Source organism: Mirounga angustirostris, unplaced genomic scaffold (genome assembly GCF_029215605.1).
Source record: "Mirounga angustirostris isolate CCGP_5_RB_7025 unplaced genomic scaffold, mMirAng1.0.hap1 SCAF_2, whole genome shotgun sequence".
NCBI lineage: Eukaryota > Metazoa > Chordata > Mammalia > Carnivora > Phocidae > Mirounga > Mirounga angustirostris.
In genome coordinates this window covers 120,603,539-120,627,838 of record NW_026991710.1, presented here as the reverse complement: position 1 = coordinate 120,627,838, position 24,300 = coordinate 120,603,539, and the positions used below count along the sequence as shown (strand labels likewise).

The window sequence follows — 24,300 nt, the reverse complement described above, 5'->3', positions numbered from 1 at the left end:
ACCAGAAGCACCAAACTTTACTGCAGGTAACAACTTCACCTACCATATAGATTTTAGCATGTTTCATCAGCTTAAGATCCAGTTTGTTTCTTTATTCTGCTTTGATTTCATAGTATGTAGGAAATCTGATTCAAATGGATACACAGTTGTAAATGGTAACAGTTTCTTAACAGCTCCTCTCATAATTTCAGGAAAGCGTCAATTAAATAAAAATAGCAGGAAAAGCATTTTTTCAATAACTGCACAAAAATTAGTTAAGCTGGCAGCACAAATTATAGTGTTGATCACCTCCAATGTGTGAAGGTACAAAATTCCATTCAATGTACCTGTTGTTTTTATTTTTTTTATTTTTTTTAAAGATTTTATTTATTTATTTGAGACAGAGAGAATGAGAGAGACAGAGAGCACATGAGAGGGGGGAGGGTCCGAGGGAGAAGCAGGCTCCCTGCCGAGCAGGGAGCCCGATGCGGGACTCGATCCAGGGACTCCAGGATCATGACCTGAGCCGAAGGCAGTCGCTTAACCAACTGAGCCACCCAGGCGCCCTACCTGTTGTTTTTATAACACAGTTTAAATAGTATCTGTGTGCATACCTTCTCACACACGTATGTATATACACATATGTGATATATGTGACATATACTTATGTATATACATACACAGAGATACATATATAGACAGCAACATATGTAAATACATACATAGACTTGAAATTAGAACCAAGTATTTGAAAAACACGGTATTACTCTATGTGTATGAAGTTTGCTCTGAGTCTTTGAAAAAAACAATAGAGGTAATAACCAAGTAATTTTATCAACAAGAATTAATTGGATTGTATAAGAAGGCTATGATAGGAGCTTACAATGCTGTAGAATTGGACTTAGATAATTATATTCCTGTGCCTGAGCTTCATATGAATGAATAAACAAATGAGTTAATTCATCTTTATTTGAGGCAATCAATCCATGGGTATTTACTGAGTGGGGCTTCTGCTTGCTGAAAGCTCAGGGTTATGAACTCTAGGGGATAGAAAAGACACAGTCTAACAGAAGTTAATAATGAAGTGCAAACAGGAACAGATAACCAGTCTTACAGAGAAGTGAATAATGAGTACCATGAGACTAGTGTGAACAGTAAGTAGTCAAATGGTTCAGAAGAGGGAGAAATGGCTTCCCTACTGGGGACTAAGGATGTTGTAGTGGGGGTCCAGCTGGTGTCCGATAGGTGACTGACGCTGGACTCACCAAAAAACGGAAGAAGGGCATCCCGGGCAAAGGAGATACCACAGATCACTTCATAGTTTAAGAAAAAAAGGCGGGGGGCAGGCTGTAGCGTTCTGTGGGAGGCTCTACCTGACAGACTACAGAATTTGAACTCTATCTGGAAGGTGAGAGCAACCACAGAAAGCTTTGAGGGAAGGGAGAAGCATGATCAAAGTGGTAGAATGCAACATGATTAGGCACTTGGAGAACAGTACAATAGTCCAGGCATGAAGTGACAAAAGTCTGGAGAAGGGTAGTTGCGGTGGAAAGGGAAAGCGAAGATACGAGAAAAATTAAGTCCTAAGTAGCCAAGGCTCTGAAGAGACTCGACACCCCCTAGAGGACAGAGATTGCCTTGTATTCATCACAGTGCCTGACTCTTAGCAAGTGGGTATTTGGGTATCTGGCTATTTGCAGAGAAAATGAACACAGAAGATAAGAGAAGGAAGACTTTTGATGATTACACTTTTGAACGTAAGCAACTAGAAGAAAGGTAGCACCGAACATTAAAATGGGAAAATCAGTGGTGAGGTAGAGCTGATCTTAAAAATAACTACAACCACACCTCGTTTTATTGTGCTTCAAAGATAATTGTGTTTCTTACAAATTGAAGGTTTGTGGCAACCCTGCATCAAGCAAGCCTAATCAGTGCCATTTTTCCAATAGCATCTGCTCACATGGTGTCTCTGTGTCACATTTTGGTAATTTTCACAATACTTCAATTATTTCTCATTATTATTACACTTGAGTTGCTGCAATCTCGTGATAAAACGTTAAAGGATGAGGAGTTGCTTGTTACAGATGAACAAAGAATGTGGTTTCTTGATATGGAAGTTGCTCCTGGTGAAGATGCTGTGAGGATTGTTAAAATGACAACAAAGGATTTAGAATATTCCATCGACTTGGTTGATAAAGCAGAGGCAGGGTTTGAGAGGACTGACTCCAATTTTGAAAATTCTGCTGTGGGTAAAATGCTATACAATATCATTGCATGCTACAGAGAAATCATTCATTAAAGGAAGAGTCAATTGATGTGGCAGACTTCATTGTTGTCTTATTTTAAGAAATTGCCCCAGACACCCTGAACTTAAGCAGCCACCACCCTGGTCAGCAACCAAAAACATCAAGGCAAGACGCTTCACCAGCAAAAAGACTATGACTTGCTGAAAGCTCAGATGATGGTTAGCATTTTTTAGCAATAGAGTATTTTTTAAATAAGGTATGTACATTTTTTAGACATAATGCTATCTCACACTTAATAGACTACAGTAGAGTGTAGACATAACTTTTATATGCCCTGGGAAATCAAAAAATTCATTTGACTCACTTTATTGAGATATTTGCTTTAATGACCTGGTTTGGAACCGAACCTGCAATATCTCCAAAGTATGCCTGTAGAGTGAAATGTGCTAACTGTGTTGAATTGGACTATTTCTGTTATCCTATTCCCCTTTAGCACACCTAATCTGTAACTGATCCACAAAATTATTTTTAAGTCAGGTCCTGCTGGCATCTCTACAGTAACATGAGTCATTCCTTTCTTGGGGATGAAGGTCTTCTTTCCTAAGTTCTCACACCAAACTTCTATAACTCTGTGAAGCAATTATGAGGTCAAAGTAATTTTTTTTAAAAAAGGACTGATTGTACCCTGCTTGGAACTGCAGCACCAAAAAGACCCAGTCTGGGGGATTGCTGTCTAGCCGCGCTATACATCCAAGGGGATAAAGACAACCCTGACGATGGTTCAACAGACCTCACATCCCAAGGACCTATAATGACACCAAACGTGAACTACACCTGGCATGACTGGACTATATCACAGAGACATAGAAGGGGTTAAACTCTTACCCAATGAGTATTACTCATGGAGGTAGCTATTTTAAGACCAGGAAAAAAAATTGTGTAATCCCCCAAACAGATTATTTAGTTGGAATTATTCTCTCAATTGTTCATCATTTTCTTATCAATGCTTCTGTGGACCTTTTTATATAAAAGGACGTTCTCTATTTCTGCCAAGTCTGAAAATGTTATCCAATTCTTTCTCATAAAGGCTGCAGTTTGCAAACTTAGCTCACAAATCCAAATAACTATGTAATTACCAACCACATCTTTAATTTAGAGCATCTGACGTTATAAGGCAGAAGTAAAAGTAATGGTACTGAACACCATAAATGTCTCAATAACAAATAAACCAATAAAAATATTAGTCAAGATAATGCATGCAATAAGGAAACTCACAGAGAATTTATATGTGTGCATAAAGCATCCATTCAAAATTTGCTTTTATAATCACTTTAAATGAATAATAAACATGTTGCATTACTAAAAATAAACTCATTCAACAACAGTAACAAAAGAAAAGAGAGCATCTGGTATGGTGTGCTCTCCTGCAGCTGTTTTCTATTATTAAAACTTTACATTTTGCAACAGACACTAAAGCAAACTAGACTTTTTAAAAATGCTATATTGATTTGGACCACTTTAAAATTTTCCCTCATAGCCCAAAAAATATAACTTTTTAAACTTAAAACCATAAATCTCAGTCTCTATATTGCAATGGGTCTACATGCTCAAATATAAGAATGGATGGGGTCAAATCTTAATAAACTTCATATACTGAGTATCTGCATCTGTTTACAAGATTTTTGCTTCAAGAGGTCCTGAAAAGGAAAATAGACACAATCTTCAAAATTTAAACTATTTATTCCTCTGCATATTCTAGATACTAAGGCCAAACCCAGAAAGATCTATACATAACATCCCATGTAATTATGTGAACTATGACAACTGGATGTAAATTTTGGAATGATTCAGTGAAAAAATCTTATTGGACACCACCACATGCCGGGTTCTGGGGACACAAATAAATGAAAAAGGAATTCTTGCCCCTAAAGGGAAGGAAAGAGCAAGGAAATCACAAGTGCTGGAAGGCCTGGATGCCTCCATGCCAAGCACCTTCCACATCATCTCCTTTAAATCTCACTCTGAGAGGTCATCCTATTGTCTTCATTCTCTCTCTCCTGTGAGGCTTCTCTCCCTTTCTGTTGCATCTTCCCTTACAATTATCCACCACCGCTTTCCTTTCCTGTCATTTCCTTCCCCTAAAACATTCTACTTTCCCCCCATAAATCCTCCAAGATAGAATGAGGCACTGAGTGGATATTGGTCCAAAAGATGGCCTGCATATAAAATTTAAGATCACCATCACTATGGAACCCATTTTTGGCTTCAACATCCCTGCTGCATTACAGCCCTCCAAGGTCAACTGCTATGTCCCCAGGGAGCTTTTTTGCCATGTAGTTTTCTTCTCTACTATGGGGTCAATGGACACAGCTCTATACTAATGGTCATTTCTCATGAGCTCAATTTAAAATGAAACTACATGTATATGAAAGTCCTTTCTCCCTGGCCCACGATGTTACACTATACACCCTGTGGTGCTAAATATTCCCATAGTACCTAAAAGATGGACATCTTCCAAAAATCGTACATCTTGGCAAGCAAAAGATACTTTGTGAAACAACACTGTGTCATTTAATAGATGGCAAGTGCTTGAGTGTAAAGTGTGCACTTTGGCCAGCCCAGATCAAGATACAGTCTCTCTCCTCTTTTTTCTTCTGCCCCTATATCTTGATTAATTCATGCTATCTGTCTAACCTTTAAGTAGTTGAGATCAGAGGTCCTTTGAATTCTCCAAATACAGTCTGATCACACCTGTTAACCTTGTCAACTCTCCAAAATAATGGTAACATTTGGCCTTAATTAATGATTCAAAAATAAGTTTTATCTCCTAAGCAAAATTTTGGCAGTAACTCCAAAGTACCCACACCTACCCTTTAGTGGGGAGTGGGGAAAAATGATCGGTTGTGCTGCTTGATGTGATTTCAAGAAGCCCCATCTGCTGGTCTCCAGGCTGCCTTCAGCAAGTCCAACATGGTTCTCTCTTGCTGGGACAGCACACATACTCATCCACACATACAAATATAGTCTCATTGGATCATCCTGCTACTTTTAGAATCTTTTAAAAAAAATACTTTTGATATGCCAGTTATAAATTAGTCTTTAGCAAATTATTAGTTCAATTTCCTTGGGAATCCCCAACAGAAAATGCTTAATAAAACGTGTTTGAGGGCGCCTGGGTGGCTCAGTCGTTGAGCGTCTGCCTTCGGCTCAGGTCATGATCCCAGGGTCCTGGGATCGAGCCCTGCATCAGGCTCCCTGCTCCGCGGGGACCCTGCTTCTCCCTCTCCTGCTCCCCCTGCTTGTGTTCCTGTTCTCGCTGTCTCTCTCTGTCATATAAATAAATAAAATCTTTAAAAAAAAAACAAAACGTGTTTGAGTTTACCGAAATGTATTGGAAATGCCCTTGAAAGTGAAAATTAAATTCGCCATTTCAAAAATATTGCAAACATCATAATGAAAGCCTCCTTGCAGTTATTCTGAATGAGATTTCAAAATCGACAAGTCAATTAATGAAGTAACATTTACATGGCTTCCTCTCCATCCTCATTCCTGGGTCACTTCAAATGAGAAAAGTCGCACTGGTTTTTAGTCCAATCTGAGGGAAATGTACATATCTATAACCTGAGGATTTTCCATATGTCAGTTTGGTGTTGGTTTGCAAAAATTTGACTCTAGAGAAAAAAATCACGGTAGGAATAGTGTGGCTACATGATACATTGTTGATAATTTTTATTATCATTACTTCTGGGGGAAAAAAACTAATAATAAAGTGGATTGCTCTTCTCTGTAAGAGCTTCCAGAATAGATTTCCTACCTAACCACCCGCATATGAATTTACATGGAGCATTGCATTAACTCTAAGCATGAATAATCAGTCCCTTATTTTTTAAAAGATTTTATTTATTTATTTGAGAGAGTGAGAGAACATGAGCAGGGGGGAGGGGCAGAGGGAGAGGGAGAAGCAGACACCCCGCTGAGCAGAGAGTCCAACTCAGGGCTTGATTCCAGGACCCTAGGATCATGACCTGAGCTGAAGGCAGTCGCTTAACCCACTGAGCCACCCAGGTGCCCCTAATCAGTCCCTTATTAATGAGTTAGAATTTAAATTAGATTTTTTTTCCCCCTTCAACTTGCCTGGCAAATGTTTTCCTACCAAGTTAGTAATCTTTACAGGTTACAACTAGTTCAGAATATTGTTACATACCCACCCTTGGCTGAAGAGTGAGGCTCCTACTCAGGTGGCTTCGAAGGACAGAGCAGTCAGAACATCCAGCCAGAGGCTTAAAATCTAATGACATTTGCCCAGCCACTGTCAGACGTGCTTGGGACCCAGGACTCTTTCTTCCTTTGTGATCTTACCCTTTTAGATTGGAAATGTCTATCCTATGCCTGCCCACCATTGTATTTTGGAAGCAGATAACTTTGTTTTCTAGTTTCATAGGTTCACAGGTGGAAAGGAATTTTGCCCCAAGATGAATTATACGTCCAGTGTCACCCATAACAGATTTATATATATGGTATATAGATATTTTGAACTTAGAGTTGATGCCAGAACAGGTTAAGACATTTGGTGATGTTGGGATGGGATGAATGTGTTTTGTATGTGAAAAGGGTATGAATCTGGAGGGCCAAAGCAAAAGTGCTATGGGTTAAATTGTATCTCCCCAAGATCATACATCGCAGTCCTGACTCTCAGTACCTCACAATGTGATCATATTTGGAAATAGGGTCTCTACAAAGATAATAAAGTTTAAATGAAGCCACTAGAGTGGATCCTAATCCAATATAATTGGTGTCCTGAAAAAAAAAGGGAAATTTGGGCACAGAGATATGCATAGAGGGAAGATGATATGAACACACAGAAGGAGGAGACAGCCATCTACAAATCAAGGAGAGAAGCCTGGACCAGAGCCTCCCCTCATAGCCCTAGGAAGGAGCCAAGCTTGTTGAACCTTGATTTCTGACTTCCAGCCTCCAGAGCTGTGAGATTATAAATGTCTGTTGTTTAAGCTGCCCAGTGTGTGGTACTTTTTTATAGCAGCCCTAGCAAACCAACACAACACCATTTAATACTAATGATTTAACATAGAAAATATGTTGATACTTAAATCATAATGTTTATGTGATATTTGAACATCAATGCTATTAATTATATTTTGCAGTAAGATATTGAAAAAGCTTTAATTTCCTTATAAAACATAATTAGGGCGCCTGGGTGGCTCAGTTGGTTAAGTGACTGCCTTTGGCTCAGGTCATGATCCTGGAGTCCCGGGATCGAGTCCCGCATCAGGCTCCCTGCTCAGCAGGGAGTCTGCTTCTCCTTCTGACCCTCCTCCCTCTCATGCTGTCTCTCATTCTCTCTCTTGCAAATAAATAAAATCTTTAAAAAAATTTAAAAAAAACAAAAAACATAATTAAAAATGGTAGAATTATATCTTGATAGTCATGTAATTGTTATGCATATTCTGCATTTGTATATTTGATTAAAAGGAAAAAAGTCAAAATATAACACCCTGAAAGCACATACAAAAGAAAAATATGAGAAGTAATAGTAATTATATTTAATTGATAAATACACTACCAGGTCATTTTCAGAATTTGGCTGAGCTTTACATTTCAGAGCTGAAACCATGATTGTAATATTCAACAGATCAATTCTTAAGAGAAAGAAAAAGCTGATTTATTAAAAATGCATAATTCCCCATCAGATAAAACTTGCATACAAATAAATAGGACTATGACTAAGAGTCAGACTTCCTCTTAACTCACTCAAATTAGATTAATGAAAAACCCAAATAACAAACAAAACAGTATCTTTAAGCCATTCTGATGTCAGAATCCATTGAGGTATCTCCAAAAACCACTGCCAATTAAATACCATTCATGAGAGCTTTTGCTTCTAAAATTTGAAACTAATTAAAAGGAAATCTCTGCCGAATAGACATTGTACCTACATATACTACAAATGAATAAAGAATACCAAATAGACTAGAAAAACTCAATCTTTTAACTTTGATTCTTTTTTTTAATGTATTCTTCATGCCTTCCTTTGAAATAAAAAATAGTTACTTCTTTTATATGGTATGGTTTGAAGTAATATGTCACAAATTAGTGCTGAATAATGCCTTTTGTTCTTCCAGGGTCTTATTTTCAACCAGGAATGAGGGAATTTGAATCAGCTCTTTGTCCTGGTGCAGAGCCAAAGAGAACCTTCATCATCTACCTCCCACAGGCTCCCCTGCGCTGGACTCCTCGCTATCACCACCTTCCCTGAGCAGCCACAGCTGGAACAGGAGCCCCGGGAGTCAGGGATCTTGCACCCTATGGCCTGAAGGATGGCTCTTCCTGGCATGAGAGAGCTAGGACTACCTGCTCTTTTCTAGATGGCAGTTGAAATCTCAGAAGGGCAGACAAAATATTCTGATTCTTCTCCTCCCTGTCCTTCCCCACAGCCCCTAGTTCCCAAAGGCTCTGACAATAACAGTGTACTTTACATTAATAGGATGACTAGAAGTAATTGCTGGGAAAATTTTAGAAGTGAATGGATGCAGCGCTGTATCTTTAAAAATCTGCGTGGTTTCTCCCATTGGGCAGGATGATCTCCTTGCCCCGTTGGGTGAAGCTCGCCTTTAACAACACCCTATAACGTGTGGAGGCACAGAGAACAATGGTGCCCGTCCCAGGACCTGAAGATCCCAGACCAGATCTACCCAGGTCTACGCAAAGGCAGCTATGGCCCCGGGATGCAATCACTGGGGTGGGCCTGCAACCACTGCATTCTTCAGGATGGGAGGGGCTGGTAAGAAATGGAGGCACCCCACTGACTCTGGGAACAAGGCTGACTTGGCCACTGACAGGCTGTGCGCTTAACTTACTTGACCTCTCTTGAAGCTACTGTCCTAACAGATGACAAATGACCTACACAGCCAATGGATGTCATTTTAATTTTTTTTTTTTGAGGGGGAGGCTTATTTGATTTTTTAACCTATAGCCTCCCTGAAACATATCCTTCAATGTCTAAGAGACCATTGCTGGCTCCAAGGCCCATTAGAATAAAGCCTCCAGGTAGGCTTTACTGTCATGTATAACGTTAAACATTTGCAAGCAATCTGATTCAAGGCATTCATCTTGTGATATTTAAGATTTAGGCCCTTCTAGTCCCCCGCTGGTAGAGAAAAAGAAAAACAGCTTCAGCAAAGACCAGGTTGAACAGCTTAGCCTTGACCCAGAGCAGAGACACCGTGGTAGAACGTCTCAGTTCACGGGGCAGAAACCCGCCCCACTTTGTACTCAGTCAATTCTCCTAAAAGCTGGATGTGACTTTTCAGAAAATGGACTGTCTCCTTGCCAAAGCACAGGCAGGCTATTTGGACACATTGTCTCCTTTCTATGACCTATTAAGTGTCATTTATGTACTTAGGGCAGAGACAATTCTTTATGGAGTGGGACTTGAGGGAAAGTTCCCTGGAGTGACAGAGACATATGAGGAGTCCTAACCCATAGGACATACTTTTAGGGAAAGTTGAATTAATTTACAAGGTAAAATGCCACTCAGTTTTAAAGAATAAATTTGGGATGATGAGGGATAAAAAGGACATACAATATAGATAAGTGAAATTGTTCTGTCGGTGGGGGGGAACTTTGATAAAATAAATATTTGGCTAGAAATTAAATTTGCATTCTCTACACAGAACTGTCACCAGCCTCTAAGGAACTGAAAAAGTCTGAGGATGGAAGAAAGTAAAACCAGTAACCAAAGGGTCAATGGGACCAATAAGCCCAGCTCCAAATTTTTACTCAGTTTCATTTGCCTTTAAATTTCCCTGACTCTCCTCCTTCCAGGAGGTGGATTGGAGGTTTGTCTTCTGGTCTCCTCGTTTGGCTGCCCCTCGGATAAGCCCTTTTCTTTCTGCACTCTTCATATCTCAGTGATCATCTTGGCTGCCTATCAGGCGCATAAATTTAGGTTTGGTTACAAAGTTGACAAGCCAACTGGGAGCTTTTTGCCCGTGGTTCATGGGCTCCCCACCCCCCGCTGATAATCAGAGTTCAGTGACGAATCCAAGCAGCTGCCTAGGCTCTTTTTCCTAGGGACCATCCCTGGGGCCCCACCACACCGGGCACCTAACCTTTGGCACCTAATTTAATTCTTGCTGCAAGGAAATGGTTTTGGGGTTTGGTTTCCACAGACAGACATCTCTTGGTGAGTACTTCCTGTGGAATATCACCTGAGCATATTTCTTCCTCCTGTTTGCCTTGGCTCTCCTAGATTTCTTCCTCCCAGTTGGTTGGGGGTTTGGGGGTCTCTTCGCTTCCTTTCCTAGCTTATGAAGCTGATAAGGAAGCCATTTCATTCAGTCAGTGATGCTCTGACCTTTCGGGAGGAACCAGAAAGTAGAAAGCTATTTGGTTCAGTCGGAAAAGCCCCAACTTCTGAGGAGGAGCCAACGCTCACAGAGGTCCTCTGGGCTTCATTTGGTTTGCTTGCCCGTGCAGCTTTCCATAGCTTTGCATAAAACTGGCTGTGTTCTAACTGGAAAATGGGAAATGACAATTTGATTCCCAGATGCAGCCCTTTGGGCTGTATTATACAAAACTTCTTCTTTTTTTTTTTGCAACACTGCTTGACCACAATATTCATTAGATTCCTGAGAAAAATGACCAGTTAATGGATCTGTGAATTATAATACTATCTTGCAGTTAGCTTTGTTTTGTAAAAGGAAGATATTTGGAAATTGGGCCTTTAAGATTTTGTTTGCATCTGGTTCATGTATTTGTGTATGTTCCTGTGTGTTGTACCTGCTAGATAATTTCTCTACCTTCGATGATGTTGCTAAAATTAATTTGTAAAAGAGCTCTATTTAGTTGGTCTAAAGGCAAGAGCTTATAAGAATTGGACATTCTAAAATTCAGAAAAATAGAAACTAACCCAAATGTATTTCAAGTTCATGCAATCTTGAAAAATACTCAGTATTAAAGCTAATTTAAGGTTGTTGGTTTAATTAAAGTGGACATGTCTTTAGAATTATCAGCAGTAAATGTAAAACTTTTATTTGGCTTGTGTTAACTGAAAGTCAAATAAGTTCATGTTACCTTCATTGCAAAATTTGTCAGAAAAGAAAAAAAGACCTGAGAACTTTGTCAAATGCCTCAAAGTTTTATGGGTAATCTAAGAACAAATAGATGTAAATAATTTTAATAAATGTAATTAATACTACTAGAAATAGTAGGGGAACAACTCTGTATGCAAGGAAAGCAAGACTGGCTATTTAAAGAGAGAAAACTTAGGACAAAATCTGAATGAATATAAAAGGAAAGTTGTAGGTTTTTGAGCAAAGGGAATCTTTGGAAAGGAATTTTGTGCATGGTCGGGACTAAGATTATGGAGATTAGTGTGTGAACAAGTTAACCAGGGAGTGAGCACCACCCGGGGAGGAGAAGGGAGAGTCAGCAAGATCAGGCAGAAGGTGAGCAGTGGTGCATCAACAGAAGCCTTAGCTGACTCTCCGAGGAATTCCAAACGTTGGATTACCCTTCAGAACCACCCTGAATTGGGACAAAAGGGCTGGACTTCTCTACCCTCCTGTTGAACAGTCATTGGACGTGACCACCTGGGGGGAGGGTACGCCCTTGGCAAGGCCATTGTCTTGGGTCAGAGCAGTCCTGCTGGCCTCGGAGAGGTGAGGACTGCTGCAGCCTTCCTACAGCCCAGAGCCCTTCGCTCCTGCTGGGGATTCTGGTCCGCACATCCCAGCACCTGCCACAAGAACCCTGATCCTCGCAGTGCCCTGGACGTCCTTGTCTCAACATCGACATGGGAGAGAACAGGGAGGAAAAAAGGAGAGACTGCATAATTTTTAAAAATTCCCCTTTGGATTGAACGAGTCTTAATATCAGAAGTACACCATATGAAATTGGAATTTGGTTTTTCTCTGTTAAAATGACAGTTTTATTAGATTAGTCTAAATTATAAACAAAGTGAGTTTTTTTATCTTTAATAGAATCTGCCTAGAAAAACAAAGCGTCTGTTTTGTCTTTTTTAGGTTTTTGATTAGTTAAAGTTGAGATAACTATGTAACCCTCTGCACTTGCCTTTAAAATCTTGTTGCCACCTTGCCTAAATATAAAAGTTTTAAGTTTTGTAATGACCTCTAATCCTACCTAGGCATATTGTTTAAAGCTGTCTGATATTTCTGACAAACTTTCCAGAATTCAACTTCTAAATGAAGCCTTTTTGACTAATTAGGCTTGTTGATTTGGTATGTCAAATTACATGGGAAGCATTGTCCAATAAGTGATGATAAACCTCCTTAGGTTGTACAGTGGGGTTGATTGCTATCATTGTTCCATAAATTGTATAAAATTCCTAAGGTTTTGATATGTCCTGGTATAATGTCATCACCTGTAATTCTAATTATTAAAGTGTTGTATGTCACTGAATTTCCTTGTCAATTGCATTATAATAACGATTACAGGTCTTTGATATCTTTAAGGTCACAAAACTAAACTGGGTGAGAATATCTGGAACTAATGGGAAAACTGCATTCAAACAGACTCTTGTTTGAAACATTGCTGGTTCTCTAACGTTTGTTCTCCCAGATTTAAGGCTATCTATGACTTATAGAAATTTAGTAAAACATTCCTTTGTAAACAAATATGAAACATGTATCTTTATTTCCCTACCTGATCCCTCCAGAATTCAGAAACTCCCAGTGAGTATTCTTTTATTTCCATAGCAATGCATTTATTTGCATAAGTTTAATAAGAATCTGTTCTCCTTATGTCAGGACACAATTAGAAACATTGGTTATATTACCAAGGCTTTGGCCAGAATGTCCTATTTGAGGGAGATATGCATAGACTCAGCTATGACCAGACAGCTTTAAGGAGCTAAGGTTGACTTGATGGAGCCAATAAAGTCCTTTGGAAAAACTGCCTGATACCCTGCTTCCAGGGGTACCAGCAGCCTTCCGAGGTTAGTAAAGAAGGTCACTTCCTGGCAAATGCAGGAAACTCCGGCTATTTTGGGAATCCCAAGAAGAGAGGAATTCACCCAAACCTCTAGGTACTATAGGTGAAATCCGATGGCAAGTATTTAGCTTGGCTTCTTAGCTTGGGAGGCTATTAGAAGTTCAATCTGAAATTTCTTATGAAAAGTTCCAAGAAAACAGATTTAAAAAACAAGCAAACAAACAAAAACCTATATGGCCAATCACTATCTTGCTGCACTTAGGTAAATAATTAGGCCAAGTTTGTAACAAACATTTTACAAACAAATTATTTTACAGACAAATTAGTCCTAATTTGGCTATCTTTGGAAAAGAAAGTGATTTTAGAGAAATGATGTTTCAGTAACACACCATTGTGGATGTTAGATTTTAGTTCTGATTAACTGTTTGTGAGTGCTTATTGTTTGCCTATAAAACTGAGCTGGAGTCTCAGTTCTGGTGTCCTCAAATATCTGGCCAAGACTCTCCACACTAGTATTTCCAATTTTCTCCCATTCTCTTGACTTGGAATCACTGAGAAATAAAACTGCTCTTTTTCTTAAAGCCCTGCAAACTGAAACTAGACAGCTTGAGGTTAAACTTCAGAGAGAAACCACCACAATGGCCCATGTTTAGGCCATCTTCATGCCTGTTGCTGTATAAACCACTCAAAGATCCCCCAGAGACCTACAGATAACTGAGCAAGTTTATTCCAGCCATCCTGATCTGATGGATCTGCCACTGGAAAATCCAGACTTTGAGATGTTTATGGACAAGAACAGTTCCATGGATCAAAGACCATTAAGAGCTGGATGCCATGGTGACCCAGCAGCTATTGTCCACTGCTGAGAACAGCAGAAATCAAACTGATCACCCAAGGGAACAACTGGGCAGATCAAGCTACCAAGTTGGCAGCCTCTACAAAGATCCAAAACCCTCTATAATGGCTTTAGTACCAGAATAGACTTAACTAAAGTATCAACCTCAATATTCCTTGGAGGGCCTAAAAAGAGCCAAGGAATGGGGATTAAAACACCATGCTGGCACAAGGGCCAGCTGGAAATATAATGAATCCTTATCCCAGAACATCTTATGGGAGAAATATTTAACTGTATTCCCTAAAACACCCATAATGGGTGAGATGCTACTCTTCGATGGATCCCGAAGTATATTGCAGGTCCCACTCTTTAGAGAACTATTAAAAAAAAAAATGTGACATTTGTGCTAAAAACAATCCTAAGACCGGGCCCCTACCCATTCTAAAAGGTACACAACTCAGAGACCCCAAACCTGAAGAAGATTGGCAAGTAGATTTTACCAGGATATCAAAAACAACAGGTAATTTTTTGTATTTGCTAGCATTTATAGACAACTTTACAGATTGGGTTGAAGTTTTCCTGTTCAGAGAAGGCCTCAGAAATTGTTAAAACACTTTCAGCAAGATCATCCAGAGTGACAGTGAGCTGGATTTGTGGCAGAAGTCACACAAGACGTGTCCACAGCCTTGGGCATTAATGGAAATTAAACTCCTTCCTGGAGACCCGAATAAACTGGAAAAACAGAATAAACATCAAAAAGAACCCTGCTTGGACCAGCAAGCCTCTGACGGACCTGTAACTACTGTTTAGGAGAGCTGGTCCAAAGAAATCCATGGACAAGTACAACAAGCTACTTGGTTACAACAAATCTCCCCTAAGGCCCTAGATAAAATAGTATAAGAACTACAGACCAAAGTACAAAAATCCTGGTAAAAAAAAAAAAAATGTAGAACATTGGGTTTCAACTTGGAACTAAAGATTTCTAAATGAGTGAGGAAAGTTTCCATTCCTCTAATCCTGATCTTTGCCCCATTTTAGCAGGAAGTAACCCGAATGGTCATTATCCCAATTCCCTCAAGAATGAGCAATAATCAAAAGACACTGGTAACCAAAGGGTTAACAGGGCAGCTAAGCACAGCTGCAACTTCTACCCAGACCTTTTTCATTTGCCTTTAAATTTCCCTGACTGTCTCCTTCAGGGAGGTGGATCTGAGGCTTGCCCTCCTGTCTCCTCGTCCCCTCCTTTGGCTAACCCTAGAATCAACCCTTTCCTTGCATGCTCAACGTCTCAGTGATTGTCTTTGCTGTGCATCAGGCAGATGGACTTGGGTTAGGTTACAAAAGAAGCTATCCTATACTTGCACTGATTTGGTTTTTTATTATTTATTTATTTATTTATTTATTTATTTATTTATTTATTTATTTATTTTTTGCCTGGCACCTAGACTTCACAGTACATGATTACTACTTCTCAATCTCTTATCTTTCAATCAACAAATACTTTTATGTACCTGCTATGCACCAGTTCTTGACATCAGTGGCTATCAGGGGTCAATATTGCAAGCTCCTTGCTCTCATGTAGCTTAACCATGTTATCCACAAATGCAGAATTACAAACAGATTTAATAGGGCTTGAGGAGCATAGGAAAAAGGCTTTCTGAAGAAGATAGACTTAAACCACAAAGAAGGAGGAAAACCAGAGGATGTGGTAAGTGGACAAAATGAGAAATAGTCGCGGGATTTTGCCACATGGAGGTTACTAATGACCTCACATAGAATGTTGTTAATGTTTTTAAAGTGGAAGCCAGACTGGAGTGTTCTAAGAGTGGGAGAATGGATCATGTAGATAGCATGGGAGAATAAGTCATGGGAGAATAAGTGGGAGTGGGAGAATAGGTCATGTAGACAGCAGGAAAAAACAAAAACCCCACTTTCAGGAAGCTTGGTAGGGAAGAACAGAAGAACAGTAGAAAGAATGTTACCTGGATGGGGAGGGTCAGAGGACAAAATTAAAAACCTAGTAGCTTAGTTGTTTGTCATCTCTGGTCCCTACCCCCATCTCTGCCTATAATGAAAATAGCACATGGACAGCATAGTTGCCCAGAGTGAGTGGTGCTTGGACAGGAACCAAAATTACACTCATATAGGAATATTCATTTGGTGAAACTTAATATATGCAAAAAAGTTCTAATATAGAAAAACCATCCTTTGGACAAAGCAGTAGCTTTATGAAATATAATGTCTCTTTCATTTACAATGGAATTTACCTGTTTCAATTTAAAATATTTTTTAAAATAATTTCTAGACACACTGGACCATCATAATTAGCTAAACAGTCTGTTTCAAATTTACTATCTCTTAATATCCAATTATGTGAACAGATTGGCCTAATCTGTGCTAATGAGGTGTACTAGCATTCCACTTTGTGGATTATATAGACCCATGGCCTTTCACTGGTTGATTAAATTAAATATTTAAAGAGAATATTAATGCTTTCAAGCCAATAGCAGATTATTTCTGCTCTGGGACTCAGTACAGCTGCTCCTGAAATGCATAAGACAGGCATCTGCAACACAGTAAAATAAAATAATTTGAGGATAATATTGAAGCCATATTTATCACTACAGTTTTGGACACATCTATTTTCATTGACATCAGCAAGTCTAGCATTTACATTAATTGCATAAGAAAGCACATTACCATTTTAATTACAGGAAAAGATTAGTCTGCCCGGTGCTTAAATGGACACCTCTAATATTTGAAAAAATAGACATGAAGGGGCGCCTGGGTGGCTCAGTCTGTTAAGTATCCGACTTGGGCTCAGGTCAAGATCTCAGGGTCCTGGGATTGAGCCCCATCCCCTCTGCACTCAGCTCAGCAAGGAGTCTGCTGTTCCGCCTCTTTCCCTATGCCCCCCCCTCTTTTTTTCTCTCTCAAATAAATAAATAAAGTCTTAAAAAAAAAAAAAGATATGAAATTAAGTAGCTAACATTACACCCACCCAGGGCAGGCATCCTTAACTAAAAGCCACAAAGAAAGTGCCCAATTCCAAGTGTTAAATAGATCAATTCACAGAAATACCTGGGGTATTTTCTCTGCTGCTGTTTCTCTTGCCATTCTCGCCTCTGGCTACTATATTTTTCTACAAAGAAAATATTTAGGAAACAGCATGTCTAATAAACTCAGAGGGAGCCACTGTTGATCAGATATGGAAACCACATTCTAAAAAAAAATGGAAGGAAGCCAACGTGCACACCCGATTGTGGTATGTGAGACCCACTGACTAGAAACAGATTTTAAAAGCTGTTCAAGTTCGTCAGCCTGGATGCTAATCTTTTTCCTCAAGAACTGAGCAGAAGAAAAATGCCAGGACTATTTTGGAAGCACCGAATTACAAGATCTGGAATAAGCTGCTTCATCAGACAGGCAGCTAGAAAATCCTATTTGCAAAATAGCTCCCACTAGCTTCTTTTATGTCCGAAGTGAGACTCAATTTTGGCTAGAAAATGCACGCCTGTCAGCGGTAAGGAAGAGGAATGGTGGCTCCCTCCTCCCCCCATCAGAAACATCGTTGCCTGGATGAATGGACCGCGGGAGCGCAGTGTCTTCCACGCGCAGAACTGACCGGGTACAGTCGCTGTCTCCCAGTCCTAAAGAACAATCTCTTTGAGGCACCCGGGGAGAGTATCCCGACCAGCTGGTTTGAAGCGGGCAGCGGGGGCTGCACAGTGGCCGACTACCCCTCCCGGCACGAAGGTCAGTAAGGTAGCGAGGTTAAAGGCACAAAGGAGCGGGGTCTCCGGGCTCTGGGGCATTTCTAGGCGGTCCCCGGAGCCAGCCGAGGAGACGCTTGGGACGCAGGCAGAGCAGAAGGTGGGCAGAGCCCTCTCTCCCCGCTGCTTTTACCTGCCACAGCTGAAGCACGGCCACTGGCTCTTGCTGAGTCCGCGCCTCGCTCCCGACTGGACAGCAGCCTCCTCCTCCCCAGCCTGCACTTGCAGTTGAGCCGGCGCTCTTCGGACAGGGTACTCTGCGGGCATCCCAGCGTCAAGGTCCCATGGCTGGGACTTCTCCGCGCCCCGCTGGGACGCCCCGGCAGTTTGTCGCGGCGCTCGCCTACGTGCTCCTGAGCTGCCCAGTGCTACGGGGACAGGTACCCTCGCCTGGGACTGAACCCCACCCTGCGCTCTACATGCCCACCTGGGGCGCTCTGGCCCGCGGTAGCCCCGACGGCCCCAGCGTCCTGATCGCCAACCCGGGACTCCGGGTTCCCGTGGGCCGCTCGCTTTGGCTCGATCCGCTCCGGGACCTGGTGATTCGAGTGCAGCCCGGGCACTGGTGCGAGGTGACGGTGCTGGACGCCCTGCCGCTGAGCCACGGTGCGCTCTCCCCCAGCCGCTTCCCCTGCGCCTTCGGGCCCCGCCAGGTCCAGTACACTCACTTCGGCTCCCGAAGCCCGGGACGCGCGCGGGTGCGGCTGCAGCTGCGCTACCACGCCCCGACTTACACGCTGGCACTGCCCTTCACGCTGGCTGTGGACGTGGTCTTCCCCCAGCCGGAGCTGGTGACGCGCAACAGGCCTTTGTTGGTGGAGAAGCCGCGGGGCTGGAGCCAAGCCATCGACAGGAGAGTGCTGGACTTCGCCTCCCTGGGGAACGGAGCCTCTACCGCCAGCAGGTGCCGGCTCACCCTTTTTCCTCCCCACGGCGGCCCACCGCCCAAGTATGGGCGTTTGGTGGACGCCATGGGGGCCCCTCTCCCCAGGGGCGAGAGCATAGACTGTGAGGCTTTTGTCAGAGCTGGGGTGCGCTACCAGCATACCGCCACCACCCCGTCGCCGAATCGGGACTATGTGTCCTTGATGGCGGAGCTGCTAGGGCCAGAAGACAGAGGCACTGGGTCAGAGGAGGTGCTGCTCCGCGAGCACTTCCAGCTGCTGGTGAGCATCCGCGACGGAGTAGAGAACACTGCACCTAGGCCCAGTTTTGTGGCCCTGATGATGATGGAGGTCAGTCAGTTCTTGCTAACAGCCCTGACCCCTGACTCGCTGGCTGCGGAGGACATGGAGTCTGACCCCGATGACCTGGTCTTCAACATTCTCAATGCCCCCACAACCACGCCAGGGCACCAGGGATACGTGGTCAGCACTGACGACCCCCTGGGTCTTCCAGTCTCTTTCTTCACCCAGCGGGAGCTGCGGGAACTGAAAATTGCCTATCAGCCCCCGACAGAGAAATTGGATTCAGAGCACCTCTTCCAGCTGGAGCTGGAGGTGGTGGACGGAGATGGCGCCACCTCAGACCCCTTTGCCTTCATGGTGATAATGAAGCCCATGAACACCCTGGCCCCAGTGGCTGGATATAACCAGGGACTACTGCTATTTGAAGGTCAGTTACAGCCCCTGTCCAGCACCCACAGCCTTCGGATCAGTGATAATGATAACCGAGAGGAGGTGATAGTAACTGCAGTAAGGGGCTTGAGACACGGGCAGCTGGTGGTGCTTGGGGCACCCGCTGGGCGCAAGCATTTCACACCAGAGGACCTGGCAGCAGGGCGAGTGGTGTACCAGCATGATGGCAGCAACACCTACAGTGACAATATCATTTTCCGGATGGAGGATGGGCACCACCAGGTGGAATTCCTCTTCCCTGTCACCATCATACCTGTTGATGATGAACCACCGAAGGTCAAGGCCAACACCGGGCTCTCAGTTACAGAAGGACAGGTGGTCCAGATTTCCCCCTTTGTCCTGAGTGCTACTGATATTGACTCTGATGACTCAACCATCCATTTTGTGCTGGAGGACCAGCCTCTAGAAGAAAAAAAGGAAGAAAGAGGGTGGGATCTGGTCCCTGGTTCCTCTTACTCAACTCAGCACCTGGGAGAGATGCTGCTGCGGCAGGCTGAACCACCTCTGACCCCCGAAGATGAAGATTGGTATTATGTGGAAAAAGAAGGACTTTATGAGAAGGTGGTGACTGAGTGGCTTCAGCAAGACATCATGGAAGGGAAACTCTTCTACCGCCATCTTGGACCCCATAGCCCTCAAACTGTCATGGTCCAGCTGACTTTCCATGTACAGGATGACCATGACCCACCCAATCTGTCCAACCAGCACTTCTTCACCATCAAGGTCCAACCAGTGGATCTGCAGAGTCCAGAACTATTTCCAGGAACTACCTTAGAAATGACCGTGCACCAGTACCAACTCACTCACTTCCAGAAGAAATTCCTCCAATATATTGACCAGGACTCAGATGACCAGAACCTGTGGTACACCTTACTGACACCCCCAACTGACACAGATGACAACCACCGAGTCCGGGCTGGAGAAATTGTGCTCACTGATTCGCCAGATACGCCCATCATGCGCTTCACCCAGGCCCAGGTAAATCTCCAAAAAGTTGCCTACCAGCCCCCACAGAAGAAACTGGGTATTGTACCACGGGTTGTGCAGTTCACCTACCAAGTGGAGGATGCTGCAGGCAACAGTGTACCTGGCATATTCACATTATTCCTGAAGCCTGTGGACAACCAGCCTCCAGAAGTCACCAACAGAGGCTTTACTGTCTTAGAGGGAGGAAATTTTATCCTCAGCAGTAATGAACTGGATGTCATAGACCCTGACACAGATGTTGACCAGATTGTCTTCATGTTAGTCTGGGGTCCCCAACATGGACACCTGCACTACTTAAATAAACATATGGTTCCAGGGGAACTTTTCATGCAAGCTGACATTATTAATGGGAGTGTCTCTTACCAGCACAGCAGAGACCAGATTACCAATGACACCTTCCATCTGGAGGTAAGTGACAGGGTGCACCACATACCCATCACCGTCCAGATTTCCGTGCATCCCACTACTGACAAAACTCCCAGGATCTCTATTACAGGTAGTCCATTATTAGATGTTTCCTTAGATGTACTAGAGAGCAGAGTCACTGAGATCACCATGGGCATCATACATGGCAAAAAGAAGGGCGCAGGTGACTTGATGCTGTCTTTCATTATGGAGGATAGCCCAAAATTGGGTACTCTTCTAGTGAATGGCTTACCTGCAGAACGATTCACCCAAGAGGACCTCATCAGTGGGACAGTAGTCTACGTCCACACTGGGGGTGAAGTTGGTTTCCAGAAACAACATGATACCTTCAGCCTCACCCTCTCCAAGGATTCTTATCAATGGGTGGTGGGAGACAGCATAGTGGAGAGAGTGCAGGTGCAAGTGGTTGTGCTGCCTGTGGACAATGTGGCACCCACAGTCTTGGTGGGGGAGTTCTATATTGTTGATGAAGGCGGGAAGAGTCCCTTGACCTTACGACATCTCAATATTGAAGATGTGGACACACCCCAAGATGAAATCCTATGCACAGTTACTGGTCAGCCAACCTCTGGCTACCTGGAAAACATTGCACCAGCTCCCGGCTCAAAAGAATCACGGGCTGGTAGTCCCATCAGTGCTTTCTCCATCAGAGATGTCCAAGCAAGGCATATCAATTATGTACAGAGTATTCACAAGGGGGTAGAGCCACAAAAAGATCAATTCACCTTTCATTGTTCTGATGGCATCAACTTCTCCCCAAATGTCTTCTTCCCTATAATCATTTTACCCACCAATGATGAGCAGCCTGAACTTTTTGCCGGTGAGTTTGTGGTATTAGAGGGGATGAGCCTGGTCATAGACACCCCACTGCTCAATGGAGCAGATGCTGACTTGCCACCAAATGAGCTTCACTTTCAGCTCACAGCCCTCCCTCAGCATGGCCGAATCATACAGCAGCTGGCCACAGGCAGCCAGCCCATCCACAGCTTCACCTTACAGGAGATCCAGGAGGCCTCCACTATTGTGTATGAACATGATGACTCTGAAACCACAGAGGATAGTTTTGAGGTCTGGCTGAGTGATGGCAAGCACACCACCCACAGGAAGGTACCCATTATGGTGATCCTGGTGGATGATGAAACCCCTCGACTGACCACCAATGATGGGCTGGAGGTAGAGACTGGACACACCAAGGTCATCACAAATTGGGTCCTTAAGGCCACAGATCTTGACTCCGATGAAAAGAGCCTCAGTTTTGTTCTCCGTTCAGGGCCTCAACAGGGGCTTCTACAGCGGCTGAGAAAACCCAGAGGGGAAGTGAGAAATAACCTCACCCTAGGAATGAACTTCACCCAGGATGAGATTGACAGAAGCCTCATCTGTTACACCCACACAGGCCAAGATGGAGTCCTTGACATTATCAAGTTTGATGTGACTGATGGGATTAACCCTTTAATAGACCGCTACTTCTACATCACTATTGACAGCTTAGACAGGGTCTTCCCTGAGGTGGTTAGCAAAGGGCTTACCCTGACAGAAGGTGGCAGAGTGACCCTTACCACCAATCTGCTTAGCACCAGTGACATCAACAGCCCTAATGAACAGCTTCACTTCAGGATCACACGGGCTCCTAGCATGGGGCACTTAGAGAGCTCTGACCACCCTGGGAAGCCCATTGCCTCTTTCACTCAGCTTCAGTTGGCTAGCAACAAAATATTCTATGTCCACACTTCAAATGATGAGATAAAGACAGACAGCTTTGAGTTTCACGTGACTGATGGACTCAACCCTGTGTTCCAAACCTTCAGGATCTTCATCACAGATGTGGATGATAAGAAACCTATCTTGACCATCCATAAACTAATACTGCAGGAAGGGGAAAGCAAACACATCACTCCCTTTGAGTTGACAGTGGAAGACAAGGATACTCCAGATGATCTTCTCCTCTTTACTGTCACCCAGCTCCCCATCCATGGTAGGATTTTGTACAATGGCAGTCATTCTGTGACCACCTTCACCAAGCGGGACCTGAGTGATAACCTGATTAGCTACTGGCACGATGGCAGTGAGACGACTGAGGACAGTTTCTCCTTGACTGTGACAGATGGCACTCATGCTGATTTCTATGTCTTCCCAGACACTGTCCTAGAGACACACAAACCTCAGGTAATGAGGATCCACATAAGTTCTCTAGACAACAGGCTCCCCCAGATTGCCACTAACAGAGGTGTATCAGCCTTGAAGCGCCTTCACACTGGACACATGACCTTCCTGATTACCAACAGGTCTCTGAGGGCAGAGGATCGAGATGGTTTCCATGGGCTCCTGAAGTATAAAGTGACCAGAGGACCAGAGCATGGCTTCATTATCAACACTGGCCTTGGAAACCAGAGCACGCAAGTGTTTATGCAAGGTTAGTAATGATATCCCCAATACCTCAGTCCCTCTCCATGAGCAGATCAGGTCTCCCACTTCTGAATAAAATTTTCCCAACCTCAGCCCATTGACAGACAGATTTTGATTCTAATGAAATACGGTGGAATATGAGATTATTCTGATAACAAAAAAGGGCAACTAGTCCTTTTCTAGCCATTTCATCAGGATGCCCATTTAACAGGAACTCTCGGACATCCAGTAAGGCTGGTAGTTATGCCCTAAAATTGCAGAATGCAGGTGGACAGTTTCTGTTTCTGAAATATCATCGTAAGATATGATTACATTAATTTTGATATTATCAGTTTAATTTCAAAGAATGACATACCTAGGAATTGTTTTCATAGTTTATCAGTAAATTTAGATTTCTGAAGATGATATTTTGTACTTAGATTTTGGAGATAAATATTACACTGCACATTTTATTGTACTATTCAAATGTAACTTCTGCATCTAAAAAAAAAAGCATAGAACTAAATTTTCCTAAGTTTGTGGAGGGATATGTTTTAAAGATCTTTTTAAAAATACATTTGTCATTATTACTAATGGTGAACTTGAGGCAGGTTCCTCTGTTTTCCCAGGTAAAGTGACACCTGCTGTCTGTGGCAACTCTTTACATTGTCTTAAAACTTTTTCATGTAGCTTTACACATGAAATGTGAAGAGATACATGGAATTTTTCTATATGCGATACATATATACCTAAATGCAATCTTAGAGTAAAACTTATGAAGGGTGTTTAAAAAATAGTTTGGTTACATTTTCAGAATCGCTTCTAAGGCCAATGAAATCATGTGGTTTTATAAGAATTATCTTTCTAAATAAATACCCCCAAAATGCAAATTGTCTTTAATATACTAATAATTATCAATACAAAAAACACAATTACAGACCAAGTGACAAATTCTCAAAAATCCAAGAGAATAGGCAATAAAAAATCATTTTATTCCCATTTTCTTTTTTCTTAGAATGCAGCAGTTATTCTTGTTTAAATTCATTTTGACTAATAGTTAA

General features: G+C 42.5%; 1 protein-coding gene across 1 annotated transcript in view; it reads left to right on the top strand.

The window, feature by feature from the left end:
- The first annotated feature begins 18,088 nt into the window (after positions 1-18,088).
- FREM3 (FRAS1 related extracellular matrix 3) overlaps positions 18,089-24,300 on the top strand; it is an 83,238-nt gene continuing 77,026 nt past the window's right edge. The window contains exon 1 of the mRNA XM_045879382.2: positions 18,089-23,267. Within this exon, the coding sequence (XP_045735338.2) occupies positions 18,089-23,267 (5,179 nt within the window). The remainder of the gene's footprint in view (positions 23,268-24,300) is intronic.